Genomic DNA, 23101 nt, shown 5'->3' with positions numbered 1-23101 from the left:
AGAGAGAGAGAGAGAGAGAGAGAGAGAGAGAGAGAGACCACTGAAATGACTGCTGTAGCCATTAGTAGCTATGAGTCTTGCTCCTTCTGTCTCATCAGTGTTGGGATTCTGACCCCCTTTGGGTCACTGGATGGATAGGATGTGGAAGACACTTCCCCAAGTGAGGAAGACTGGGTGGAGTCACAGTTCCCTCCTAAAGTCAGTCACCTGAGGTCTGACCTCCCTGCCTTTAGAAACACCAAGGCTTCCCTTAAGCTGCATTTTTCATCCTTTGGCTTTTAAATGCTTAGCCATCCTTCCAGCAAATGTTCTTAGAGAAGCCTCCTTTGGCTGTGTGCTGTACTAGGTCAAAGCTTCTTACCCTCTGCCTCATTAACCTGTAATAAAATGTGGGGCCTGTGAAAGATCTGGAAGAGCCGAAGAGTTCTCAGTGCACAGAGACTAAAGCTTAGTTCAAAAGCCAAACTCATGAAGAATCGGGGAAGTTTCTGCCAGCGCTGACCTATGTATGTCACACAACTTCTCTGAAGCCTTGGCTCTGAACACGGGCACTTTGCCACATGACAGCAATGGGTGCTCCCTGAAACAGAGACTCAGCTTCAAGATCGCTGTATCATATAAGATCGCTGTATCATATAAGATCGCTGTATCATATAAGATCACTGTATCATATAAGATCGCTGTATCATATAAGATCACTGTATCATATAAGATCGCTGTATCATATAAGATCGCTGTATCATATAAGTTGCAGTGTTTTACTCTCCATTCAAAGTTTGCAGTTCCCATAGAAACACAATAGTTTAATTACAGACAGCAGAACTGCCCGTATCCTGACCACCATGGCTTACACATTAGGCTTAGTGAGCCTTTGGATTGTGCTGTGTTGAAAAGACAAGCATGTGGAGGTCACTCATATATCAGTTTTCCATTTATCTTTAATAAATGGTAAATTTTATGTATACCAAAGAATTGTTTTAAGATAATGTTGTATGATTTATCATTAAAGTTTGATTTAAATACCTATTTTAGTTACCTTTATACTCAGTGTCACTTAAAATTTCCCAGGTAAGAAGGGGCTATGGTTATAGGAAGGCTTAAGAAGCCTGTGCCAGGTGCTCAGGTCTTACTGCTCAGCTGGTGTGGCCACCAACTCACTTTCATGCTCTCGTGGCCGAGGTTTTGATAACTGTAGACTTCTGCTACTCACGTAGAGCCCATCATTGGCATACCAGAAATGAGAGAATGGGGAGAATTGGGGCTCCTGACCCCACCAGAAAAGCTGAAAAAGTTTGAGGATAAGCCCATACCTGGTGTGACCCCAGAGGTGTCCCCAGCAGGTCCAAAAGCTCAGCCATTCTTCTCTCCAGGTGCCGCAACCTCTCGTTCCCCGACAGCCTACCCGAGGTGAGCATCGTGTTCATCTTCGTCAACGAGGCGCTCTCAGTGCTCCTGCGTTCCATCCACTCGGCCATGGAACGCACGCCATCACACCTGCTCAAGGAGATCATCCTGGTGGACGACAACAGCAGCAATGGTGAGTGTCTGTCTCTTGGGAGCTGAGCGTCTGGTCCCATGAGGGCTGATGAGAGTCTTCAGCTTTGGGTTTTCAGTTCTCCAGGTTTTCAAGGTTTTCTTCCATTTAGGAGGTATTGCCTCAGAGACAGATTCATGATGGCCACTGCTTGGAAAGTCCATGTGCACTCCCAGATGGGCCATGTCTTCAGTGGCTGGCCACTGCTTCTCCTAGCATTCCAGCACAATATGAGGAGATGAGATGTCTTGAATCTACCCCACCTCACACACCGTGACTGTTCCCTATGAAGCATCATTTCACTGGTGGTGGTCCTCACCTCCACTTGGATGATGCTTTGTAGTTGTTTTGCCATCAAGAGTGAGGATGGTGCTGATTGGTTGGGGATGTTTATAGATGTGACCCAAATGAAAGCAAATCTGTGTGAATCACTGGTTCCCCTCTGATATCCATTCTCTGTCCTCTGAAAGGCTCAAGCTTGCCTGCAAGCATCTCATTGAACTCTTCCATGTGTCTCTTTCTCCAGCCACCACCAGCTACCTCTATCCACTTGGTACATGCTTCACATCCCCAGATTCCCACTCTCATAAGTTCCCAGAACTCTCCAGACTTAAAGATCCGGTGTGCACAGCTTAGAGACATCTATGAAAGTGCTTATGATAATGTATGACCTTAAAAATAGTCAACTGTAGTGTGAGCAGATCACAAGTCCTTGTGTTGCCTTTTAAGCCTTCTTGAGCATATGTAGGGACATTCCAGATGAGTCATTTACTGTAATGAGGTAGGCAACTTTTGATTTGTTATCAATTAACGCTGAAACATATCAGATAATTGAAATGGCTTTCATCTCAATAAGCGAATTTCCCTTTTTATTTTCTTGTCATAAGTTAAGAACCACTGGAACAGAGCGGTGAGGGAATTAGAAGCTTTCCAAAGGGGATGTTCATGATCTACTTGCTTCATTGCCCCCTGGGCACAAAGGAAGGAGACATCAACAATGTGAAAAAGTTGCCAATGTCATTCTGAAGAAGGTGGACATGAGGGAGGTCAGAAAGGCCCAGCCCCCATCTCTATTGGTACCCACCTTCACCTCATTGAAGATTCAATGAAAGGACTCTCCAGAGAGCCCTGTGCCACCTCTCGTATCACATGAGGAGGTGAGGCATGCCAGAACCTCTCTCCCAGTGGTGAGGGTATTCCCAAATAAAAGACACTCCCAAACCCCACTCTGATACATTTATCACAGACTAAAGGACGAGATTCCACTTGATTTTAGTCTGTGGAGAAAGCAGAGGGGATGCTGCACTGCTTTTCTATGAAATTTAGGTTCAGAAAATGTCAGATGTGGAGGATTTCGCATGTGAGCTTTTAGCATGTAGTCCTCATTCTGTCAATGATGGTGACCATCAGATGGCCTTGGTGAGAGGAGTGAGGGGTTGAGGGTTGAGCAAAGGAGAGGCTTGTCTGTACTTTGTGATCCTGGGTGGGGAAGGGGCCTCTGGATGAAGGGACATGGGTAAGGAGGCTCCTGTAGAAGGGCATACACAGAAGTCCAAGACCAAGACTGAGAACAAGACGTTACCCTGAGAGCTATTACAGAGAAAGAATTGAGGAACCTGCCATGGACAGATGAGCCAAATGAGAGCAGGACACTGATGACTTGAAGTTTCAAACCAAGGTGCTGTAAGGGACGGTGAGCATTGTCCTGGGACGTGGAGGTGACAGAGCAGTGTGCTGGGGCAGTGCTTACCCATGAATGACATACTTTCCACCTATGTCCTTCAAACTTACTTGGGAGCTTTCAACCCATTAGGGAGTCTGACAGCAACTGAAGGGAGTAACTCAGCTGAAGGGATGGCTACACTCAGAGGCACAGGTGAGCAAGCTGCATCTTACTCCCTGCACACACCCAAGCAAGCACCTGCACCTGCTTGGTGGACTGGAGCAGCATCCCACATCCTGACTGAGGCATTGGCTGTGGTATGTACAAAGTTACCAATGGGGTGTGGGATGTAGCTCACTCCTAGCACCTTGCTTAGCATGCACCAGGCTCCAGGCTTCATCTGAAGTGCTACGAAAATAAAATTTTAAAAGATCTTAGCATTAGAGAAGCTGGGATGAGGGTGCACGAGACCCTCTTCTACAGTCTGTTTTTAATTAGTTCAGAAAGATGATGTCAAGCCAGATGTGGTACTGTATGCCTGTAATCCCAGTACTTCAGAGACAGGTGGGTCTTTGGGAGTTCAAGGCTAGCCTGTTCTACATAGCAAGTTCCATGCCAGTCAGGACTGTATAATCATACCCTGCCTGTCTCAAAATGATACTACTACTACTACTACTAATAATAATAATAATAATTTTTAAATAACCCAAAAGCTCTCCAAAGAGATTCTACCTCATTAAATTTGAAGGAGCAATGACTGGAAATTTCTATTTTTAAAGCACCCTTAACAATTCAAGGCTCTATCTGACAAACTGAATAAATGGACTAGGTATGCCTCCATTCTACCCAGGAAGGTCACTATGCAATCTGAAAGGGTGGACTTTCGGGATGAACTGAGAAGCTGTGGGTTCTAGGATTCCCCCTGCAGTGGAGGAAAGACTGGAGAAAATCCCTCTCAGCTCAATAGTAGCAACTTCCTCTGTGAAGTAGAGGGGACAGTCGCCCCACACACTGAAAACAACTTTATAACTGTGAACTGAACTGTGGTCCCTGCCCAGCCCCGCTCCTTTCCCAGGAGACTAGCACACAGTGAACCACAGTGGACACTCGGAGACATGGGCAGAGACTCATATGTTGAGTAAAGAAGCCCCAACTAGAGAATGGGCATTTAAAGAGAAGAGTAGAGAGTGAGAGCCCAGAGGCATAGGAGGGTGTTGAAGGTGAGCTAGTCAGGATCTGGAAGGAGAAGGAGGCAGTGACAGGTGTGGCAGCGAAGGAACCACAGGTACGATCAGAAGCCTCTCTACTCAGTGAGGACTTTTGTAAAGAAAGAGCTACAGGTTATCCAAACCCACAGCCAGGTGGATGATAAGGAGTTGGAGAAGAAGCCCCAGGGGGTCTGGAAGATCTGGGCTCTGGAAGCCTTGGTAAATAGCAGTGGCCATCCAAGGGTGGGGCTGTGGATGAAAAGCCAAGTGTTCAGGGGGAAGCAGGGAGGGGAAATTCTTTATTGAGGGGAATTCTCTATGAGGGATTCGACTCCAAGGGAGGACCCCCAGCTAAGGCAAGGAGCTGGAACAGCGTTTCTCAAATGTAAACATTTACAGCAGCATCATCTACAGCAAGAAGCAAGCTTCCATCTGACCCAGGATAGCACGCCTACTCATGCCCCTGCACACACCTCCCCTGATTGAAGCAGAACTTCTAAGAAACAATACCTAACTCTTACACAACACAAAGCTTTCTGCCATTTCCATTGTATTCGGTGCTACGGTGTTCAATTTTATTGTATTTCGTTCTATTCTTTCTCCATCAGAGGTAGGCTGCTCTCAAGATCCCTAGTGCACATCAAAAGCACTTTGGTGAACTTGAGCTGGGGGTCCAGGCCATTTCTGTAGTGATTAAATGGGTCTGAAGAGGGGGCGTCCGAGACCCTGGAGTCAGAGGCACTGAACAGAGAGGCTCCATAGAAACAGGAAAGGATGGATCTGGGCTGCAGATACCCAAGAGAACAAAGTGCTCATTTGTTCCCCAGTCCAGATACAGAGGATAAATAGAGGCAGCAAAAGCAGAAGAGTACATTGCAGCCCTAGGCTCATTCCCAGTACCCTGTGGCCAGCAGGGGTCCAGGACTAGAGTTCTCCTGTGTAGAATGGGACAGGATGGTGACTAGCAAAGAGATGGTCTGGCCAGCCGAAGGTGGCGATGGCATAAGAGAGACACACTAAGGAAGGGTGCACCCCTGGTCTTAGGCTTCCTAGGGATGTAGCCTGACCCAGTGCCTGTGTCGCCACCCTGAGCAGCCTCTGTCTGGGGAGCTGCTCCTGTCAGACATCATGTCACTGAGACTGTCACAAGTTCATCAGGTGGACTCCTCCGCTAAGCTCTGCCAACATTGCAGGGGTCTGACCTATTAGTTCAAGCCCCTGCATTAAGTACAAAGCATGGAGGAAGGAGTCAGTCCCCTTTGGTCACTTCTCAGCTTTGGTTTTCTTAGGTACCCTGTGGGGACCTTCAGCTATTCCATGCCCTGTCTGTCTGACAAGACCCCTGAAAACAGCAAGGGACAAAGAGAACAAAGGTTTTCTGTAAGTGACAGAGTGCTGAGGGGACTCAGGGACAGGTTAAAGAGGCAATAAAACCATGACACAGCTGATGGAGGTGACAGGTATTCAGTCACTGTGTAAAGGCGGCTCGCCCTGATGGGAAAGCATAGGGCTGGACACTCCGACAGCTTTGCGGTTCCAGCTCTCTCTAGCGACTCGCTGCTAGTGTGTTCTTAACCTGTGTGAACTCTATTCTCCTTATCTGTAAAATTGAGATGTTTAATTCCTACCTCTGGGATTGTTCAGAGTCTTGGAAGAGATAAGGCATGATGGAAGAATTTGGGCTTTAAAGATTCTAAATTAAGCAGTGCAGGGCCACGGGAATGGTTTCCGCACAGAGCCAGGGTCTCCGTGTGTGCTGGGACCTCCTCTCCCCACCTTCTGTGCTGCAGACTGGGCATCCTCAAACAGAGGGAGGGGAGGCCAACCATGCTTTCACATCCACATCTCCACTGTCCACTCCCTCCGAGGGCAGGGCCTGAGGCTCTGCCAGCCATCCTGTGGAACAGCCTTCGTTCATCTTCTCAGCTGCTTCCTCCCCCAGCTCTGCTTCTCCAGAGACCAGCTCCTGCTTAGGATGCTGTCACTCCCCGCAGCAGGCTTAAATGCCAGTGTTTACTTGTGATTAACAGTATGGAGATTTCCACTTGCCTCAGATCATTGATATGTGCTTGCAGTCCACCTAATATACTCTTACACCCGCCTCGTACTTTGCTTTATTGTCTCCTTGGGGCTTCTCTCAAGTACACCTTTTACCTGTACTGTTTAAAGGGCAGCCCTTGTCCCTGCTTCCCATCACTCTGCAGACTCTGCTTTCTTTCCCTCTGAAGCACCTATTGCCCTCTGGTGGACTGAGCTTAGCTGCTTCCTCTCACTAATTTATCTGTACAACACACACACACACCACCACCACCACCACCACATCACACACACACACACACACACTATATCACATCACATCATATCATATGATACCACACACATACCACACCTCACAAACACACCACATACATACATACACACACGTATCACATATGCACACACCATATCACACCACACCACACACACATAGCACACACAACAAACACACACACCACACAGACATCACATACACACCACACACACACACACAAAACACATATGCACACACAAAGGCACACACACACATACCACACATACACACCATACACACACTCCACACCACACTACATCATACCATACCATTCAGCTAGTATAACCCACAGCATAACTAACCCCACTTCGAACAAACAAACTACAAAAATGGGCTTCTTTCCATGTTAGTCTCATTTATGAATTCAGGCCCTGTTTTGATAAACAGCAAAGAATCATATGCCCTTTTTTTCTGCTTCTTGAAATTTCAAAGTTTATCTTTATTTTGTTACTAAGAACATCAAAGGGATGGTAATGTCAACAATGCCTCTTTTAAGAAACCCTTTCCCTGGAGGCTTCACTCAGCTCCTGACTTGGCAGACACACGCTCAGTCTCCACTCATCCCCAGTGCTTGCTCTCTGCTTCTGCTGGCAGACCAGAGAGAGCTGGCGTCAGCGTGTCCAGGACTCAGGGGCTTTGGTGGTCCTTTCCCTCTCTCCCAGGTTTCCATCTACCTTGCTCATGGATCTAGTCTCCATACTGGCCATTTTCACGTGTTGTTTTTCATATTTGCTGCCTGGAGATGGCATAGGACTCAGTAGGATGGACCTGTCCCCTTACGTCCTAGTGACAGACAGACAGACAGACTACCATGAATCTACAGACTCAAAATCAGTCCGTCGACCTTAGCTGACTCCATTAGTGAATTTCCATGTTGCTATGATAAGCTACTTTAGAGAACAGTTCATGGGAGGGGAGGGGGAGTTTACTCTGGCTCACAGTTTGATGGCAGCCCATCATGTGGGGACTATGCCAGCAGCAGTATGAGGCAGCTAGTCACATGGCATCTATGGTCAGGGAGCAAAGAAAGATGAATGTCAGCTCTCAGCTTACATTTTTCTTCTTCTTCAACCAAGGTCCCAGCCAGGGGTTGGTGTTGCCCACATTTAGGATGGGTCTGCCCTCCTCAGTTAAACCTTTCTAACATTCCCCTCACTAACACACCCAGAAGTGTTTCCATGGTGATTTTAAATCCAGCCAGGTTGAGAGTGAAGATGAACCATCACACTGGCTCTTGGGAGGAAGCTGAGACTACAGAGGACAGCAGAAGCCTGCCAATGCAACCCTGGTCTTCTCACCCCAGTCAAAGCTCCCTCTTCCTCTACACATTTTCTCCTCAGTCAGTTCCTGCTCCAGTTCTGTCTCCATCCTGTGCGAACATGGCTGCCCAGAGCAAGGCAACCCTGGGTTGAGTATTAGTGCCTGAACATGTGGACAACATTGCTGTCTTGTGGGAATGAGTGACCCCTAAGTCCATCTGCTTCCAGAAAGCTGCTTTCATTTTGCATCCCACACAGCAGTCTGGATGAGGGAGTATCTCAGTGTTTCCATGTCCCTCCCAACCACAAGGTGTTTTTGCTGGGCATAAATAGCAGCCCTAAAAGATATTTAGAAAGAGATGAACCAAGACAGGCAGGTTTGGAGCAATGCATCATAGGTCACCCTAGGGCATTTGTGTGTAGCTTGTGGGGATCACTTGGCCAACTTTGCAGATAAAAGAGTACCCACAAAGCTCCCAAGATAGACACAGGCAATAAAACTAGGTTTCACAGCTTAACAAGCACCATGGCTGGGCAGGGCCCATGGTCACACAACCAATAAGGATGGATAAGGAAACCCTGTTGCTTGGCTTGATATCTTTTCCTAGCACACTCCTTGGGGAATTTAATGGCATGTCATCTGGTTATCCATGGACAGCCAAGACTCCTGGCACTTCCAGAGGAGGATAGATCAGAGCTAAAGTGATAGCCACACATCTCAAAAAGGTATGTCTGTGCTCTGAAGCTTCAACATGGACTAGGACCTCAGTCTCCTCCTAGATACAGGATGCCTAGAATCCAGGATCAGCTAAAGTCACCTTCAGTACTCTTGGAAGGACTGAGTCCTTCTGAGGCACCCCTCAACCTCCAACTCATGGAGTCCTTCTCTGTGCCAGTGCTATTTTAAGTGTATTGCATAAATTAATCAGGCCCTATGATAGTGGTAAGAGTCACCATCAGTGTGACTTTATGTAACAAGCAAATAGACACAGAGAAGCAAAGTGACTTTTCCAAAGTCACATAGACGTGAGAGTGGAGCCCACACTGCATGGCTTCAGAACCTATGGCCTTGACCAGTGGGCAAGCTGCCTGCCATGCCCCATAGTGCTCTGACTCCAATAGACTTGTTTGACCTTGACCTTTCTTCCCATTCTCTCACTCCAGCCCCTCTGGAGAGAGCAAAACTAGGCAGCAAAGTAAGGAATAAGGAACATGAGCAGGATGGCCTGTCACCTCCACTGGGGCCTTCCTGGGTTCCGTAAAGAGAGGCATGTGGCATAGATGCTTTGAGAGTCTATCAAATAGTTAGTGACCGCGGGCAATCTTGTGAACTTTGAATTACAAAAACATTGGTGTGTGTGTCTCTGCTTCCATGGGTTTGAGTGCAATGTGTGTATAACTGTTTTCATGTCTGTATGTGTGTGTGTATATATATATATATATATATATATATATATANTATATATATATATATATATATATATATACATGTATATATATATGCTTAGGTATTCATGTGTATGCCTGCCTGGGCATGCTTATGCATAAATGTGTATGCCTATATGAGTGCTTTTGTGTGGGTGAGGCCCTGTATACACACCATCATTCAGTATGAATATATGTGTACATGGACTCAGTGGTGGGTAAAGCTCTGTCTCTACTGTCCCACCTACAGCCACCTTCAAAGTCAGACAAATAGCAAGTGGTTGTGAGTCACTGTCACTAGTAAGACAGTCACCAAGTAATGACGAAGTAGAACCCTTGTTCCTGAACTCCTTGCTGTCAGCTGCTGGGTCACCTTTCATCTTCTTGGAAAATCCCCACCATCCTTTGGCCCAGAGCCTGCCTAATCATTGTTTAATGTTTCAAAGATGCTGGCCTACATAAGAGATACTCATTCTGGGCCATAAAACCACCAACAGCTTTGCATGCAGCTGGAATAATTGCAAAAATTTAAAAAGAAATCAGAGTCAAAAACAGCCCGATAGTCTTGTACTTTATGGAGCTTAGAGAATCCCATGTAGCTAATTAAATTACAACCAAGATTCAGACAGCTTAAAGGTGTTTACACAGCCAGCCATGTAAGCTGTCATCCTGTCTTCACTGGTCTGCTTCAGGCTAAGGCACCTTGTTGCTACCTACCCCCATCTTTTGCCCAGCGAGACTAGGCTTACCCAGGCCCAGCACTGGCAGTGGCCCTCCAGTAACCTCAAAGTTCAGGCAGTGAGATGCCATGTTCTGCAAGAGTTCAGTTGCTGCCTGGAATTGCTTCTGCCCGCTGTGTTGTTCATCAGAAGTCTGGAGAATGACTCCATGTGATAGTTAATATTGGTTGTCGACTTGACAGGGTGTACAGTCACCTCTGGGCATGCCTGTGAGGAAATTTCTACATCAGGTTCAATGTGGTGCAAAAATGAAAACTAAAATGTGGGCAATATCACCCGATGGAGTGGGAAGCCAGACTGAATATGAAGAATACAAGCCTAGACCAGCATCTGCCACCCACTGCCTGCTGCCTGCTGCCTGCTGCTGCTGCCTGACTGCAGGTGCCATGTAAGCAGATGCCTTCAGCTCCTGCCATCATGACTTTTCTGTTATGATGTTCTGTACCCTCCAATTGTGAGCCGGAGGAGCCCTTCCTTTCTTAGGTTGCCTTGGTCAAGTATGCTGTTGCAGCCATGATAAAGATAACTAAGACCCACCCAGACTCAGCCACAGAGCCTGTCCTCTGCTGCCATCTGGCCTGCATCTCCAAGCCGTTTCTTAGTGACAGATGTGACTCTTGAGCTCCTGATTGCTCCAGGTAGCACACACCTGTCTTCCTCCGCTGACTAAAGCCCTATCCCAGGCCTAGGACATGCTGTGGCCAGTGACTCTGAAATAAATAGACACATACCCCTCATGCAATCAACTGTGACAGTGTATCTCAGATCTGTCATCTGTGTTTCTGCATGTGGTACCTTCACCCGACACTCAGACCGGGGCCGTGCGGGAGATGAAATGAATCCCGTACCTTCTTTGCTAACATTTTCCATGAGCCTGCCACAGAAGTGCCTGTGTAGCATGCACCAAGGTGCCATGTGTCAGTAGCCCACCAGCCCTGACCTCTGCAGAGAGAAGCCATTGATGGTCTGGCCCAGATGTAGCTGCTGCTGGGTGGGGTCTCTGGACTTGCTGCTGCCATGCTTCTCCAACTGGGCTGTGTGCTAATCTTTCTGCCTGTTTCACTACCAATCCACTTCCTTGCTAGAGTATGGAATGGAACTTCTCATTGATACCTCCCTCGTCCTCTCCACTTGACTCCAGTTCCTTACCTGGTTCTGGCTAACTCTTTCTGCTGAGGGCTGGGTTCTGTTTTCTGTATAACCAGACTGGTCTCCTGTTCCCAGGCTCTGATCCATCTGCACTCATGTATCCTAAAGGGAACACCCTTAGTTTGGGATACTGGGTTATGTGGAACTCTGAGGACCTTGACTATTTATGGACCAGCTCAGCTTCAGTTTCCCTACCTCAGGCCTGCATATTTCTACCATCTCCTTTGTTCTCTTCAGCCACTGGGCTGAAGTCCAGACACTCTTCTATGGCGCAAGCCTGGTGGAGTCTCCACAGGTAGCTCATTGCCTTCTTTGGCCCCATTCTCTTATAAAGTTAATTGTCTTAGGGAGTCGGGGCTCCCCGGCATACTTTCCTGACCGTGCCTGGAGGATGAAGCACCTGCTTCTCAGCTAATGAGCACCCCACAAGCCAGCTACATCAAGATGGCCTGGACCACTTTGTTTATAGACTAGCCAAGGTGACCAGTTTTGGATAAACAAAGCTGGCAGGAATCAGAAAAAGGCTCTCCTGCTCTGGTCAGCTGCCTGACCATCTGTCAGAGAGGAAATTCTTGGAACTGGAGCACAGAGCTCAGTGTGGGAGTGATAGGGAGAGCTGTTTCCTGCCTGCAGGTAAGGGGGCCTGATGCTGGCAGCTGGGAATCAAGCTGCCCCTGAAAGAGGCCCCTGAGAACTGCCCCAGGACCTGAGTAGCCCCAACAGGAAAGGACTCTTTGTCCTTCTTGGACTGGAGCCTATCTTTCTCAGCAGCTGGAAATGACAAACCCTGGTGCTGAAGATTATACAGGAAATTTGGGACACTGCTTAGGGTTCTCTTCTGCTTTCTCTATGATTCAAAACAGGACTCCAAACCATTGCTGAGGTTTAGTTATGACCCCAACGTTCTCATAAGAAACTTAATCCCCAGTGTGACAGTGTTGAGAGGTGACACCTGTAAAAAACAATCAGGTCACAGGGCTCTGCTGTCCTGTGTGGATTAATGAACGATGTGGTTAATGTCTGGATTGTCCTTGAGGGTTATCACAAGAGTGGGTTCTGATCAAAGAATGAGTTTGGTTGCTGTGTTATCTGCTTTCCATTGCTATCATGAAATACCCAAGGTAATCAGCTTATAGAGAAAAAAGGTTGAGCTTGGTGTGGTGATGTGCACCTATAGAGGTTAAGGAAGGGAGGGTCTCTGTGAGGTAGAGGCCACCCTGGGCTACACAGTGAGACCCTTCTTCAAGAGGGAGGAAGAGGGGGAAAGGGAATACAGAAGAAAGGAGGGGGAGGGTAGTAATGGAAGAAACCATTCACTCATGGCTAGACTACAAAATGAAGGAAGAGGAGTCTGGATCCCTCTAAGCATTGCTAACACCTGCAAGTCCTTGTACTAGACCCCACCTACTGAGTTTTCCATCACTTTCCTTTAGTGCATACTGGGGACCTCCCAAAGACATTTAAAGTCTAAACCTCGGCAATCAGTGGTCCACACCCCTCCTTGCTAGGCAACAAGAAGGTCGTCTGTAATTGAGCTGTGACTCCTTAATCGTGATCTTCAGAGCCCACAGAACATTCCAGTTCTCTATAGATTACCCTGATTCGAGGATTTTATTACTGCATCCAGAACCAGATGGAAACATTATTGACACCAAACCTTTGGAAGACTGAGGGATCTGGATGGGCTGCTCCAACTCATGCAGTGACCCTTGGTGACCTTTAGTAACATCAGGGGCTGTGTGCGCAGAAGAAAAAGGAAGCTGATTCCTGTCTCCACCACAGCTCCCACACTTTGGTGCATGGTAAACTTTCTGAGCTCTAAGAAGATAAGCAGCCCTCTTGTTTGATGAGCTCAAATTGTGCAGGGGACAGAACAAAGGCTGGGGAGGCTGAGGCTGGCACAGTGAAGGGGCTAAAAATCCCACCAGCAGGTAAGTGCCCTCCTAGGCTGCATCTCACTGCAAGTCTACCATCACCAGGGTTACAACAATGTTTAATTAAGGGCCTGTTCTAACTTTGAAGGACCCTAAGTTAGAGGACAACATTATACTTTTTCTGATACTCCCTGACCTGCCTGCTCAGGCCCACAGGGATTTTCCACTCCATTCATTCACATGCATTCATTCAAAAAATGGAGGAACAGAACCAAGTTCCAAGAGGAGGAGTAGGGGGTTGTGAGCCAGAGCTAAGCTTCTTCCAAGCACCCATTCTCTTACCTGGTATCACACCAACACAGGGCAGGGACAATGGTTCTCACAGCTCTCGTCACAGATGCTTACACTGTGGCTCAGGGAAACTGCAACTGATACTCCCAAACAGGCACAGCCAACACTGGACTCAACTCTGGAGCCTGAGGGCTTAATCCCATCTCTAGACTCAAGGGTCCTAAACTATGCACCAAGACTTGGTAGGCTGTACGGATGGGGGAGGTGAGTCTGTTATGAGTCTGGAGGATGTGGAGACTGCGGTGACTCAGACCAGAAGCCTGTGGTCAGCTAAGGGAGGCAGCTGGTGATAATTTTCTTCCATCACAGTCCCCAGGACGTGCCCATTTGTCCACATTTATGTTCTGTGGGCTGAACAAACCGTGTGCTTGGGTCAAATGCTGCCCTCTCCTACCAGCCCACAGCTTCTTCCACCTGGACTCCCACAGAGAGAAACAGAAGCATCTTTTGAAATGCTATTTATCTCAAGCATCCCTCTCACCCTCTCTCCATGTCTATAATTGCTTGTTTTGCACATCTCAGACACCTGCCAGAATTAGCCACTCCTTCACAGCATCCCTTTGTTGAATGTACAGTTTGAGGGCATCTCCAGACAATGATCCAGAGAGGTTCCTCTTTCAGAAAAGAACAGGGTCTTATGACCACAGGATAGTCTGTGTCCCGAGGCTATGGGCTCAGATTCCAGCCTTGGGACCTTGGAGCCATCTGAAAGCCACAGCACAGAGAGAATATCGCCAGGCTCATGCTTCTGCCCACTGGGGAAAGAAGTTAGATCGTTATAAACCCACAGCTTTAAACCCTTCCTCCCGGCATGCATTTCATGGGTGACAGAAATGAATTAGGAATTAGATCAGGGCTGAGCATTTACATGGGCCCCAAGCCAAATGGCAATTAAAATGAGTATCTAGGTAGGGTTAATGTCGAAGGTGAGGAGTGTGCCGACCTGGGTCCTAGAGGAGAACTGATTGATGGACCCAGCTGATAAGATCAGGAGGTAGAGAGAGGGCACTTCACCCAGGCACTGGGAGGAATTAACTTGCCACCAAAGGGTACTCACTGATGCACTAGGAGAATCCAGCAAGACGGGGCAGATTCTAACACCAGGCTGTTCAATGGCAGCATCTGCTGCCCACTTCAGCCTGTAGGTACCAAAGAAAGGAAAGATAAGCTTCAGCCCAAGTTGCTGGCCCTGTCCTGGGGACTGGTTATGTCTGTGAGCTTGCCCGAGTTGTCAAATTTCATTTGGCTTCAAAATGAGAACTAATATAGAGACTCCAAGCAAACAAAATTGTTTGCTGAGTGTTTCTAGCTGGCCTGCTCGGGCATGAGGCTGAGAAATTGGCTGGAGTGATTTTATTTTCTTTAAAAAGAGCACTCAAGGTTGTTGCCTGATCTTTCTGAAGTGACTTCCCATAGTCCTGGGTGGCTGATTGCTGCCTTCTGGACCTTTGCACTCTGTATTCCCGTGAGGAATGGGAACAGGAGTGGGTAAGGTGACGCTTGATGAATTCCCAAATGTCACATTTCCTCCTCCACCTTTGTTGTTATCAGACAGTGCATGCATGCACAGATACATGGGTCCATGGGACAATGAGCATATGGATGTGTGAGTGAATGGGTACCTGGATACACGGGTACATGGTTGCATCCGTTTGTGAGTACATGGATACGTTGGTGTGTGTGGGTGTGTGGGCACATGGGTGAAGATCCAAAATGGACTTAATATTTACAACTTCATGTTATAGGTATTTTATGCCCATTTTAGAGATGAAAGAACTGAGTGTCCAAGTTGTTAAATGAGTGGCTAAATTTCTCTCAGCAAGATAGTAGTAGAGCTGAGCCTAAGCCTTTTATTTTCCAACACCAAGCTCAAGATATTCCTCTTCTTTTTCTTATATTTCCCACTCAAATTAAAAGCAAATGAATGCTTGCCAGGTATCTAGAGACCGCCTTGTGGGGGTTGGAGACACTGCCTATACAAATAGATGGCAAGGAGTGCCTTTTCCCATTCAACACATATTTACTCATCCTTGTCAGCAGAATTCTAATGTGGTCCTGTGAGATTTCTAGCACTGCGATAGACTCCACCCAGGGCACCAAGAGAGCTGTCAGGCAAATACTGCCTTGGGTATTGCTGACGTTAACAGGTGTCCTCTTTTAGTTGGGTGGATCTCCAGGTCTCCAATGGTGATAGAAGGAAGTATGCTCTGGTGGTCTTAAGCAAACATAACTCTATGCTGTGATGTGCCTGAAGGAGTTAGGTAGCTGAAGGCAGCCTGAACGTATTGAGTTGAGCATCCAGCCAATAGCCGACAGGAAGCCGGAAGAGCTTTCTAATACAAAGAAGGGAATTTGACCAACAGCCAATCTGACTGGTGGACAACCCTGAGCCCCAGATGAGAACCAGCACTACCAACACCTCCCATTCAGCCCAGGAGTCTCTGAGCAGACACCCTACCAGGCACCATCTGAACTATGAATTACAGAAACCAGAAGTCAATGAGTGTGCATTGATTTAAGCTGCTAAGTGAATGGTATACCAGGCCAGTGCACTATGTATGAGTGATCTGAGGCCTGGAGCAGGAGACAGGCAAAACACAAATAGTGATGGATCATGCTAAATTCCCTAAGTGGTAAAAAAATAGAACAATAGGAAATAATCAAGTTGTGTGTGTGTGTGTGTGTGTGTGTGCGCGCGCGCGCTCGCGCGTGTGTGTGGTATGTACAGGGTTAAAAAAAACCCCTCTTGCCCAGGATTTCAGACTGAGGGAATAGCAGCAGTGGAGACCCTGAGGTGGGAGGCTGGCATGATCTCAGAGCTGAGAGGTGCTAAGACAAGGGAAGGAAGGAGGGAATAGCTTGGATGGTTCATGCAGGTCCTCATGGCATGAGCTCTGTTTGGAAGACCTCCACCACTGTGATGAGTGGCTGCAGCAGCATTTGAAAAACATTACAGTGGGACTCTGGTGGCTAAAGGGAAGGAGCAAGGATGAATGAATAGTGAATGAAGGAGTGAATCATTGGAAAGAGTTGACGATGCATTCCAGGCTTCTCACTGGTCATGTGCGAAACACAGGTGTCGTCTAGCAAGATGGGGTGGGGGTGGGGGGTCTATGGGACACCATCGAGCTGGAGAATGACATCAAGTGTCAAATTTGGTTTCTGTTGAATATGATCTAAGTACCAGAGCTCAGAGGGGAGGCCTTAGTGGACTCTGGGATGAGCAGAGTGGTCTGCAGAGGTGGGACTGGGGTTCAGGGAAGGGTAGGAACTGTCTATGGTTGTATGGTTGTGCAAACATACCATGAGCAATCTATGTAGAACGGCAGAGCACCCCCACTTTTGCACAGCAAAGCTTCAAGAAACAAGCCTAGACCTCTGACGTAGCCATCTTCCTGGTCCCTATGCTCCTGTGTGGGAGCCTCAGGACAGCCACAGAGCCAAGGCAGAGGCCTCAGGAAGAAGGCAGGGTCCCTGGAAGGGATAGCAACTTCTGGGAAGAGTGGAAAGTTCAGGAAGGAATGAAGGGGAAGCTTCCAGAAGGAGCAGGGGCATTCGGAAGAGTGGCTCTGATGGGAGGTGGCACCTTGGCCGGTTTTTTTTTACTTCTGGGCTGGTGGTAAGGTATATTAAACACCCAAGGACATGAACTTGAAATTGTAGTCTAATTCAGTGAAAGGGTTGGTGAGCAGAGAAGAATGTATGTGAACACTGAATCCCCTGTAGGACAATCAAATCCCTAATTAAAATCACCCCCAAGATGAAACATCAGCCCCCAGAGAGAGCTAGGAAGGCCTGTGAACCCTAATGGGATCATTATCTCTCTGGGAGGAGCCTGGGCCAGCCTATGGCTTCTCCGCTGGTCCACTGGATCCAGGTAGGGTGTGTATACCAAAGTGTTTCCCATAGGAATCCCGAGAAGAGGGCTCTGGACAGATGGCAGGCAGCCACTTAGGAACACATGTGTGACTGGCCTCAGCTTCTCTAGTCTTCCCTTGGAGGAGCCACTCCCCCAGAAGCATGCCTAAGACATGGTCTTTGTCAGGGGAACTTGAGATAAGCTTGCAGGGTGAGAAAACAAGATTAGGGATGCATCCAGCAAATGGGAGCTTTCCTGTTACCTCCCCTGTAGGTGAGGATCCATTCTACAGGAAACTCTGGTGTAAAATACATGCACAGATTATCCTTGCTGAAAGGCAAGGGAGCTGGGATATGTATGTGCCACTTCCCTTTTGTTGAGGTTGAGGACTCTCAAGAGTATCAATTTTAAGGTGGATCTTTTGGTAAAGTGTCATCTGAGCAAACATAAGGACCTGAGTTCGAATCTCCAACCCCCATGTAAAGTGAGCTCACCATAGTGTTAGTAAACCCAGCAGGTAGGGAAAGAAGGATCTATGTAGCTTGCTGAGGCAGGCCCAATCAGTGAACTCTGGGCTCAATGAGAGACCCTGCTTCAAAGGATAAGGTGGAAAGCAGTTAAGAAAGCATACCATGTCAGCTCTGGCCTCTACTTACACATCTCCACATATGTACATACCACACATGAACACATACTTACACCACACATGCACAGTTAATCTCTTCCCTTCAGTCCCCCCCCCCCCCCCGCAGTTGCCAAGGAAGAGCAGACTTTTGTGGTTTTAAATTAAGCCTATGAACAATGGTCCTGGCAATAAGATGTGACAGTGGAGATTCAGAAGGCAGGGGTTTCACGGATATGGATGTCCGTTATAGCACTCGGTACAAGGACCATGGTGCATATTGCAGGAGAGTGGGGGTGGAGAGAGGGAGAGTCTCAAAGACAGAGAGTCAGAGAGAGAGAGAGAGAGAGGCAGAAAGAGAAACAGACAGACAGACAGAGACAGAAAGGCACACACATAAAGACACACACATACACAGAGAGAAAAAGAGAGAGAGAGACACGCAGAGAGACATAGAGCGAAATAGACACAGAGACACCAACAAAGAAAGATATACAGAAAGAGATATCAGGGATTGAGCCTATAGACACTCACTCATGCTAAGAAATTTCTCTGCCTCTGAATATATGTCTCCAGTCCTTTCTTCTTTTCTCTCTCCCTCCCTCCCTTCCTCCTTCTTCCCTTTCTTCCTTTTTTCTTTCCTTCCCTCTCTTCCTTTTCCCCTGCCTTCCTTCCTTCTCACATTTTTCTGAAGATAAGTTGCCCAGGCTACCTTTGAACTCATTGTATAGTTCAGACAGGCCTTGAATTCTTGACCCTTCTACTTTAGCCTCCTGAGTAGCTGAGATTTCAGGCCTGTGCCACCAGGCCTGAATTTTGGGATGTTTTTAAAACCTACATTTCTAAAAGGCCTGTGATATTGACTCTGCATAAATGCAATTAGGCCAACCATGAGGCATGCTAGAACCTCTGCAGCTGGTTAAAGCTGTTGCTGAGGCTAGGCAAGTCCAAGATGCCTGGGTGAAGTGTCTCCTGCCTTCAGAGCTTGGAGACCTGAACTCTATGAGTCTGTTCACTTGCCCAGTGGGTCCATGAGAGAGGCAGACACCTGCAGGAAGATGAAGCTTGGAACTGTTCAGACAGGCTGGTGTTAGGGATCAAAGCTCCAAGGCCAGGCAGCTTGGAAGCACAATGCCAGTTGGCAGAACTCAAGAACAAGGACAAGATTGGGTCTGTAGAAAAAGCTGGCAAGCTCAGAAATGGATTAGGCCAGTGGCCTCCAGTCAGTTGCGGAGATGCAGCCTAGGCAGCTAAGGTGAACACAGATTTGTAAAGACTGGCTGCATTTGGGGGAGGTAGCAAGGAAGCTGAAGTTCATCGGGAACAACTGTCAAAGGGTAGGTACCTTCTGGACACCCTCACCACACCAGGCTGGGGCCCTCATTGCTTAGGGGTACACCCGGTATCTCCCCAGATCATCTTCACTGACCAGTGCCTGTCACAGCACTGACCCAGGTGTTGTAAGTGTTGGTGGCCAGAAGCTCAACGTTGCTCCCATCCTCTTGATATTGTATTTGGGTTACATAGTTGTCACATGTGCCTATTACTCCTGGGAAACTTTGCTAAAAGTCCTCCTCACCTTACCTCCATGAGGGACCTGTGGTGTCAGCCACATCTCAGATGCCTGAGGGATCAGAGGAGACTGGCTTTGAACCAAGCTCTAATTCTCACCCAGCCTCTTCCCAACTTTGCCCTGCTTCCCTCTTCCCCTCTTCTTCTCCCAAAGTCAACCCAAAGTTCCCAGCCCCAGACTGTGCTTAGGGAGAACCTGCTCAAGAGCAGCCCAAGCAGTATATGAAGATGTCTTGCTGGAGTCACCCACTACCCCAGTTCCCATGGGACTTTGGGTCACTTGTTACTGGGACTGTTCTGAACACGTCACGACTGCATTATCCTTTATGTCAGCATCTCAATTAGAATGGATTGGGTTCCTTGTATGAGCCTAAAACCGTGCCAGGGTCCGTGGGGGCAGAAAAGAAGCAAGGAGCACGTCTTTCATGTGAAGACACAAACCTCCGCCTGATGTAGGCATCTCAATTCTAGTAGGAACAGAGTGTTCTCCATGGGCAACTAGCAGAAAAATGGGGGTGACTAGATCAGGAAGACAAAGATGAAGTGGAAGGGAATAAAAAGGGGATTTGTAGGGGGCTTAGGATAGATGGAGAGTCAAGACAAGTTCTTGAATCCCATGAAGTTCATGTGAGGTAGATGTTTTGTGCCACCAGAAGTCAATCAGAGGCAAGCCAGGGATGGACCATTCCTGTGCATCCTGACAGGAAGCTGCTGCACAGATTCAGGGCACAGGCTATGAAACTAATTTTCTATACAAGCATGCATACATGTGTGTGAATGTGTATGTGTGTTTGTGCACATGTGTGCGTGTGTGTGTGTGTGTGTGTGTGTGTTTGCGTGTGTGTGTGTGTGTGAGATCCGAAGGTTGGGCAGCAGCCTGGTTGAGACAAGGCTCACAGGCTCATTATCCTGCAGCATCAGCTACTGCTGCATTTCTGGAAAGACAATAAGACCAGAAACAGGGCACGAGCTCAGAGCCAGATAATTAGGCAATAGCGAGGGTTTAATGGAGGCACCTCTTGGCATGCCTGGAATCTGCCGCACAGAGAGGATACTTCCATGCCTGCCACTGAAAACTGCAGGGGCCAGACATCTAGAAAAAGTCTCAGCAGCCGAGGGTGGTAAGTGGAAATTAATTATATGAAGCCTGTGATTGCTCACTTAAGATGTGTAAAAATGCCACTGATGAGCGCTTTATTTCATTGGCTGTCTTAATCATTTGAATATAATGAGTGCAAAAATGCAAGCTGGGCCTTTCCCAGGTTCACCTCTGCCTCTGAGCTCACCTTGCCCACCCTCCCCATCCCCGTTTCTCTGAGATTAGAAAGCAGGGCCCTGACAGGAAGCAGGTGGCTCTCTTAAACTCAGAGTCATTTGGTTTGGTTTTTGCAGAGTTTAATAAAGAGACACTATAGAAGTGTGAGAAGGGCATAGATAGCTAGCTGCAAGGAGCAGGACAAGACCCAATGTTCCAACTGCAGGGATTCCTTCCATCCAATACCCAGAAGGGTGAAGACAGGAGGGAACATGAGTCAGAAGGAAGAAATTCCTGCCAGGATCCCACCCTCTGAATAGCTGGAAAGTGCTGGGGGGGATGAGCACCCCTTTATGGGATCTCAGTGATGCCTTTTTATGGGCCAGCCTCCTGGAACCCAGAAAGGATGAAGAAGAGTAGGAGAGGGTGCAGGATGTCCAACCTACTGTGCATTGCTTAACCACAGTGCAGTGAAGTGTAAGGTTAACAGTGCAAGGAGGCTTGGAGACTGAGAACAAGAGGTGATGGCCGCTATTCGTTTATGAAGGGACCATTTAAGTGCGAAAACATGAATCACAATCAGGAACTCCAAAAAGATGGTGCTCTCAGAAGGAATAGTCTAATTCTGTGTTAGACATACTTCCTTTGTCAGAAGCAACTCCTTCCAGCATCTTCTCCAAATAGTCTGGGTTCTCTAAGCTGGGCTCATTAAAACAAATAGATTTTTTAAAATGGTAGGTACTTTAATATGTGAGTCTCTGTAGGGTCAGAGACTGAGTCTGGCAATCCCCAACAAGCTGAACTCAAGTGCTTGTCATGATTGGCCAATTAAGCGAGTAATTGGGAAAAGCAGAAAAATGAGATGCATTAAATGTGACCATACTGGGAAAGGAAACGAAGAGGTGCAGTGACCCACCGAGCCCATCTCCAGAGTCCTGGCATGAGGTTGAGGTTCGACTAGAGAGTGAGGGGTCTGTATAAACAGCCTCGGCCAAGGCTTGTTCTGCTCATGTTCTCAAAGCTCGAGTCTTTCCTGCAAGATGTTCTGACAAGTTGTGGGACTCTAAGAAATCTCTTTCTGAAGATGAGCTACCCCTCTGGCTGACGCCAGGGACTTAGTCATTTCCTTCCAGCATGAGATTTCCAGGGGAATGACCATTTTTTGGGGAGGGGGTCCATTTTTTCAATAGTCAAATAGTCAGAATGAGGGATACAAATGTCTCTTTAGAATGTTTGCATTCCTGCCTGGATACTTACATCTATATTCTCTTTCTTGTATATTTTCTCTGGTCAGCCTGGAGTAAAACCCCTGAGGAAAGAAGGCTGCATCTCTCACATCCCACAGGGCACTCAGGGCGTAAAGGCTGAGCACAGGCTCCACTCCTATATCTGACAGACAGCTGGGAATTCGTTCCTGATTCTTTCTTTCTTCTCTGGTTTGCAGTTTTCCCCTTGTGTTGGTCGTATATTCCTGAGGGATTTGGCGCCCTTTTCTTCAGTTCTGTAACCTTCTCTTTGGATGCTTTCCTTCTACCAGACCCTGATCTTGGGTTTGTTAAGTGGGGTTGTGTCTCCCCCCGCCCCTGACCCTGCCATGTTTCCTGACTGTCTTCAGTGACAGTGGTCATGGGAATAGCCTCTCTGTCATTCCATACATCATCTTGCGGCACTGGTTGGCTACATTATACAGCTGACTCTGAGAAATTCTGCAGTGCCATTTCTAAATAATAATAAATGGATCCCAGGCTCCATGGCCTTTGCTGTTTCTTTCTGATTCTGTAAAGCAGAGGCCTGTGTGCCAAAGGGATATGAGTTATACCCTAGCAAGTGCAAATCCCCTGGGGAAAGGTGGCTTCCTTAATTTCCTTTTCAGTACAACAGTTTCCTGGTCTGTTTCCTCCAGGGATCGTTTGATTAAGATGAGTGGGCGGTGCTGTGGTTCTTTGGTCTCAGCCCTGGGCACTGTCTATCAGAAAGCTACATGATTACCAACAGGAGTAACCATCACTGGACAACCGTCTGCAATTCCACCCCTGCCTCCCAGCCAACCCCTAATAGAGCATCCTCCACTTCTCCCCTTGTGTAAACTCACCCAGACCACCTTACCTTTCTGATCATGTCAAAAAAAAAAAAAAAAAAAAAAAAAATTTGATCCTGGGACAAAGGCTTGGGAACCAATTTGTTTATATCCATGTAGCATCAGCAGTTTGGTGTTGAGCAGGCTCCTACCTGATTGTGAT

General features: G+C 47.5%; 1 protein-coding gene across 1 annotated transcript in view; it reads left to right on the top strand.

Moving 5' to 3' along the window:
• Galnt18 (polypeptide N-acetylgalactosaminyltransferase 18) overlaps positions 1 to 23101 on the top strand; it is a 311123-nt gene that overhangs the window by 180324 nt on the left and 107698 nt on the right. Inside the window, exon 3 of the mRNA XM_021167493.2 lies at positions 1371 to 1537. Within this exon, the coding sequence (XP_021023152.1) occupies positions 1371 to 1537 (167 nt within the window). The remainder of the gene's footprint in view (positions 1 to 1370; positions 1538 to 23101) is intronic.

The sequence above is a fragment of the Mus caroli genome, chromosome 7 (assembly GCF_900094665.2).
Source record: "Mus caroli chromosome 7, CAROLI_EIJ_v1.1, whole genome shotgun sequence".
In the NCBI taxonomy this organism is placed as follows: Eukaryota; Metazoa; Chordata; class Mammalia; order Rodentia; family Muridae; genus Mus; species Mus caroli.
This window is presented reverse-complemented; position numbering and strand designations above follow the sequence as displayed.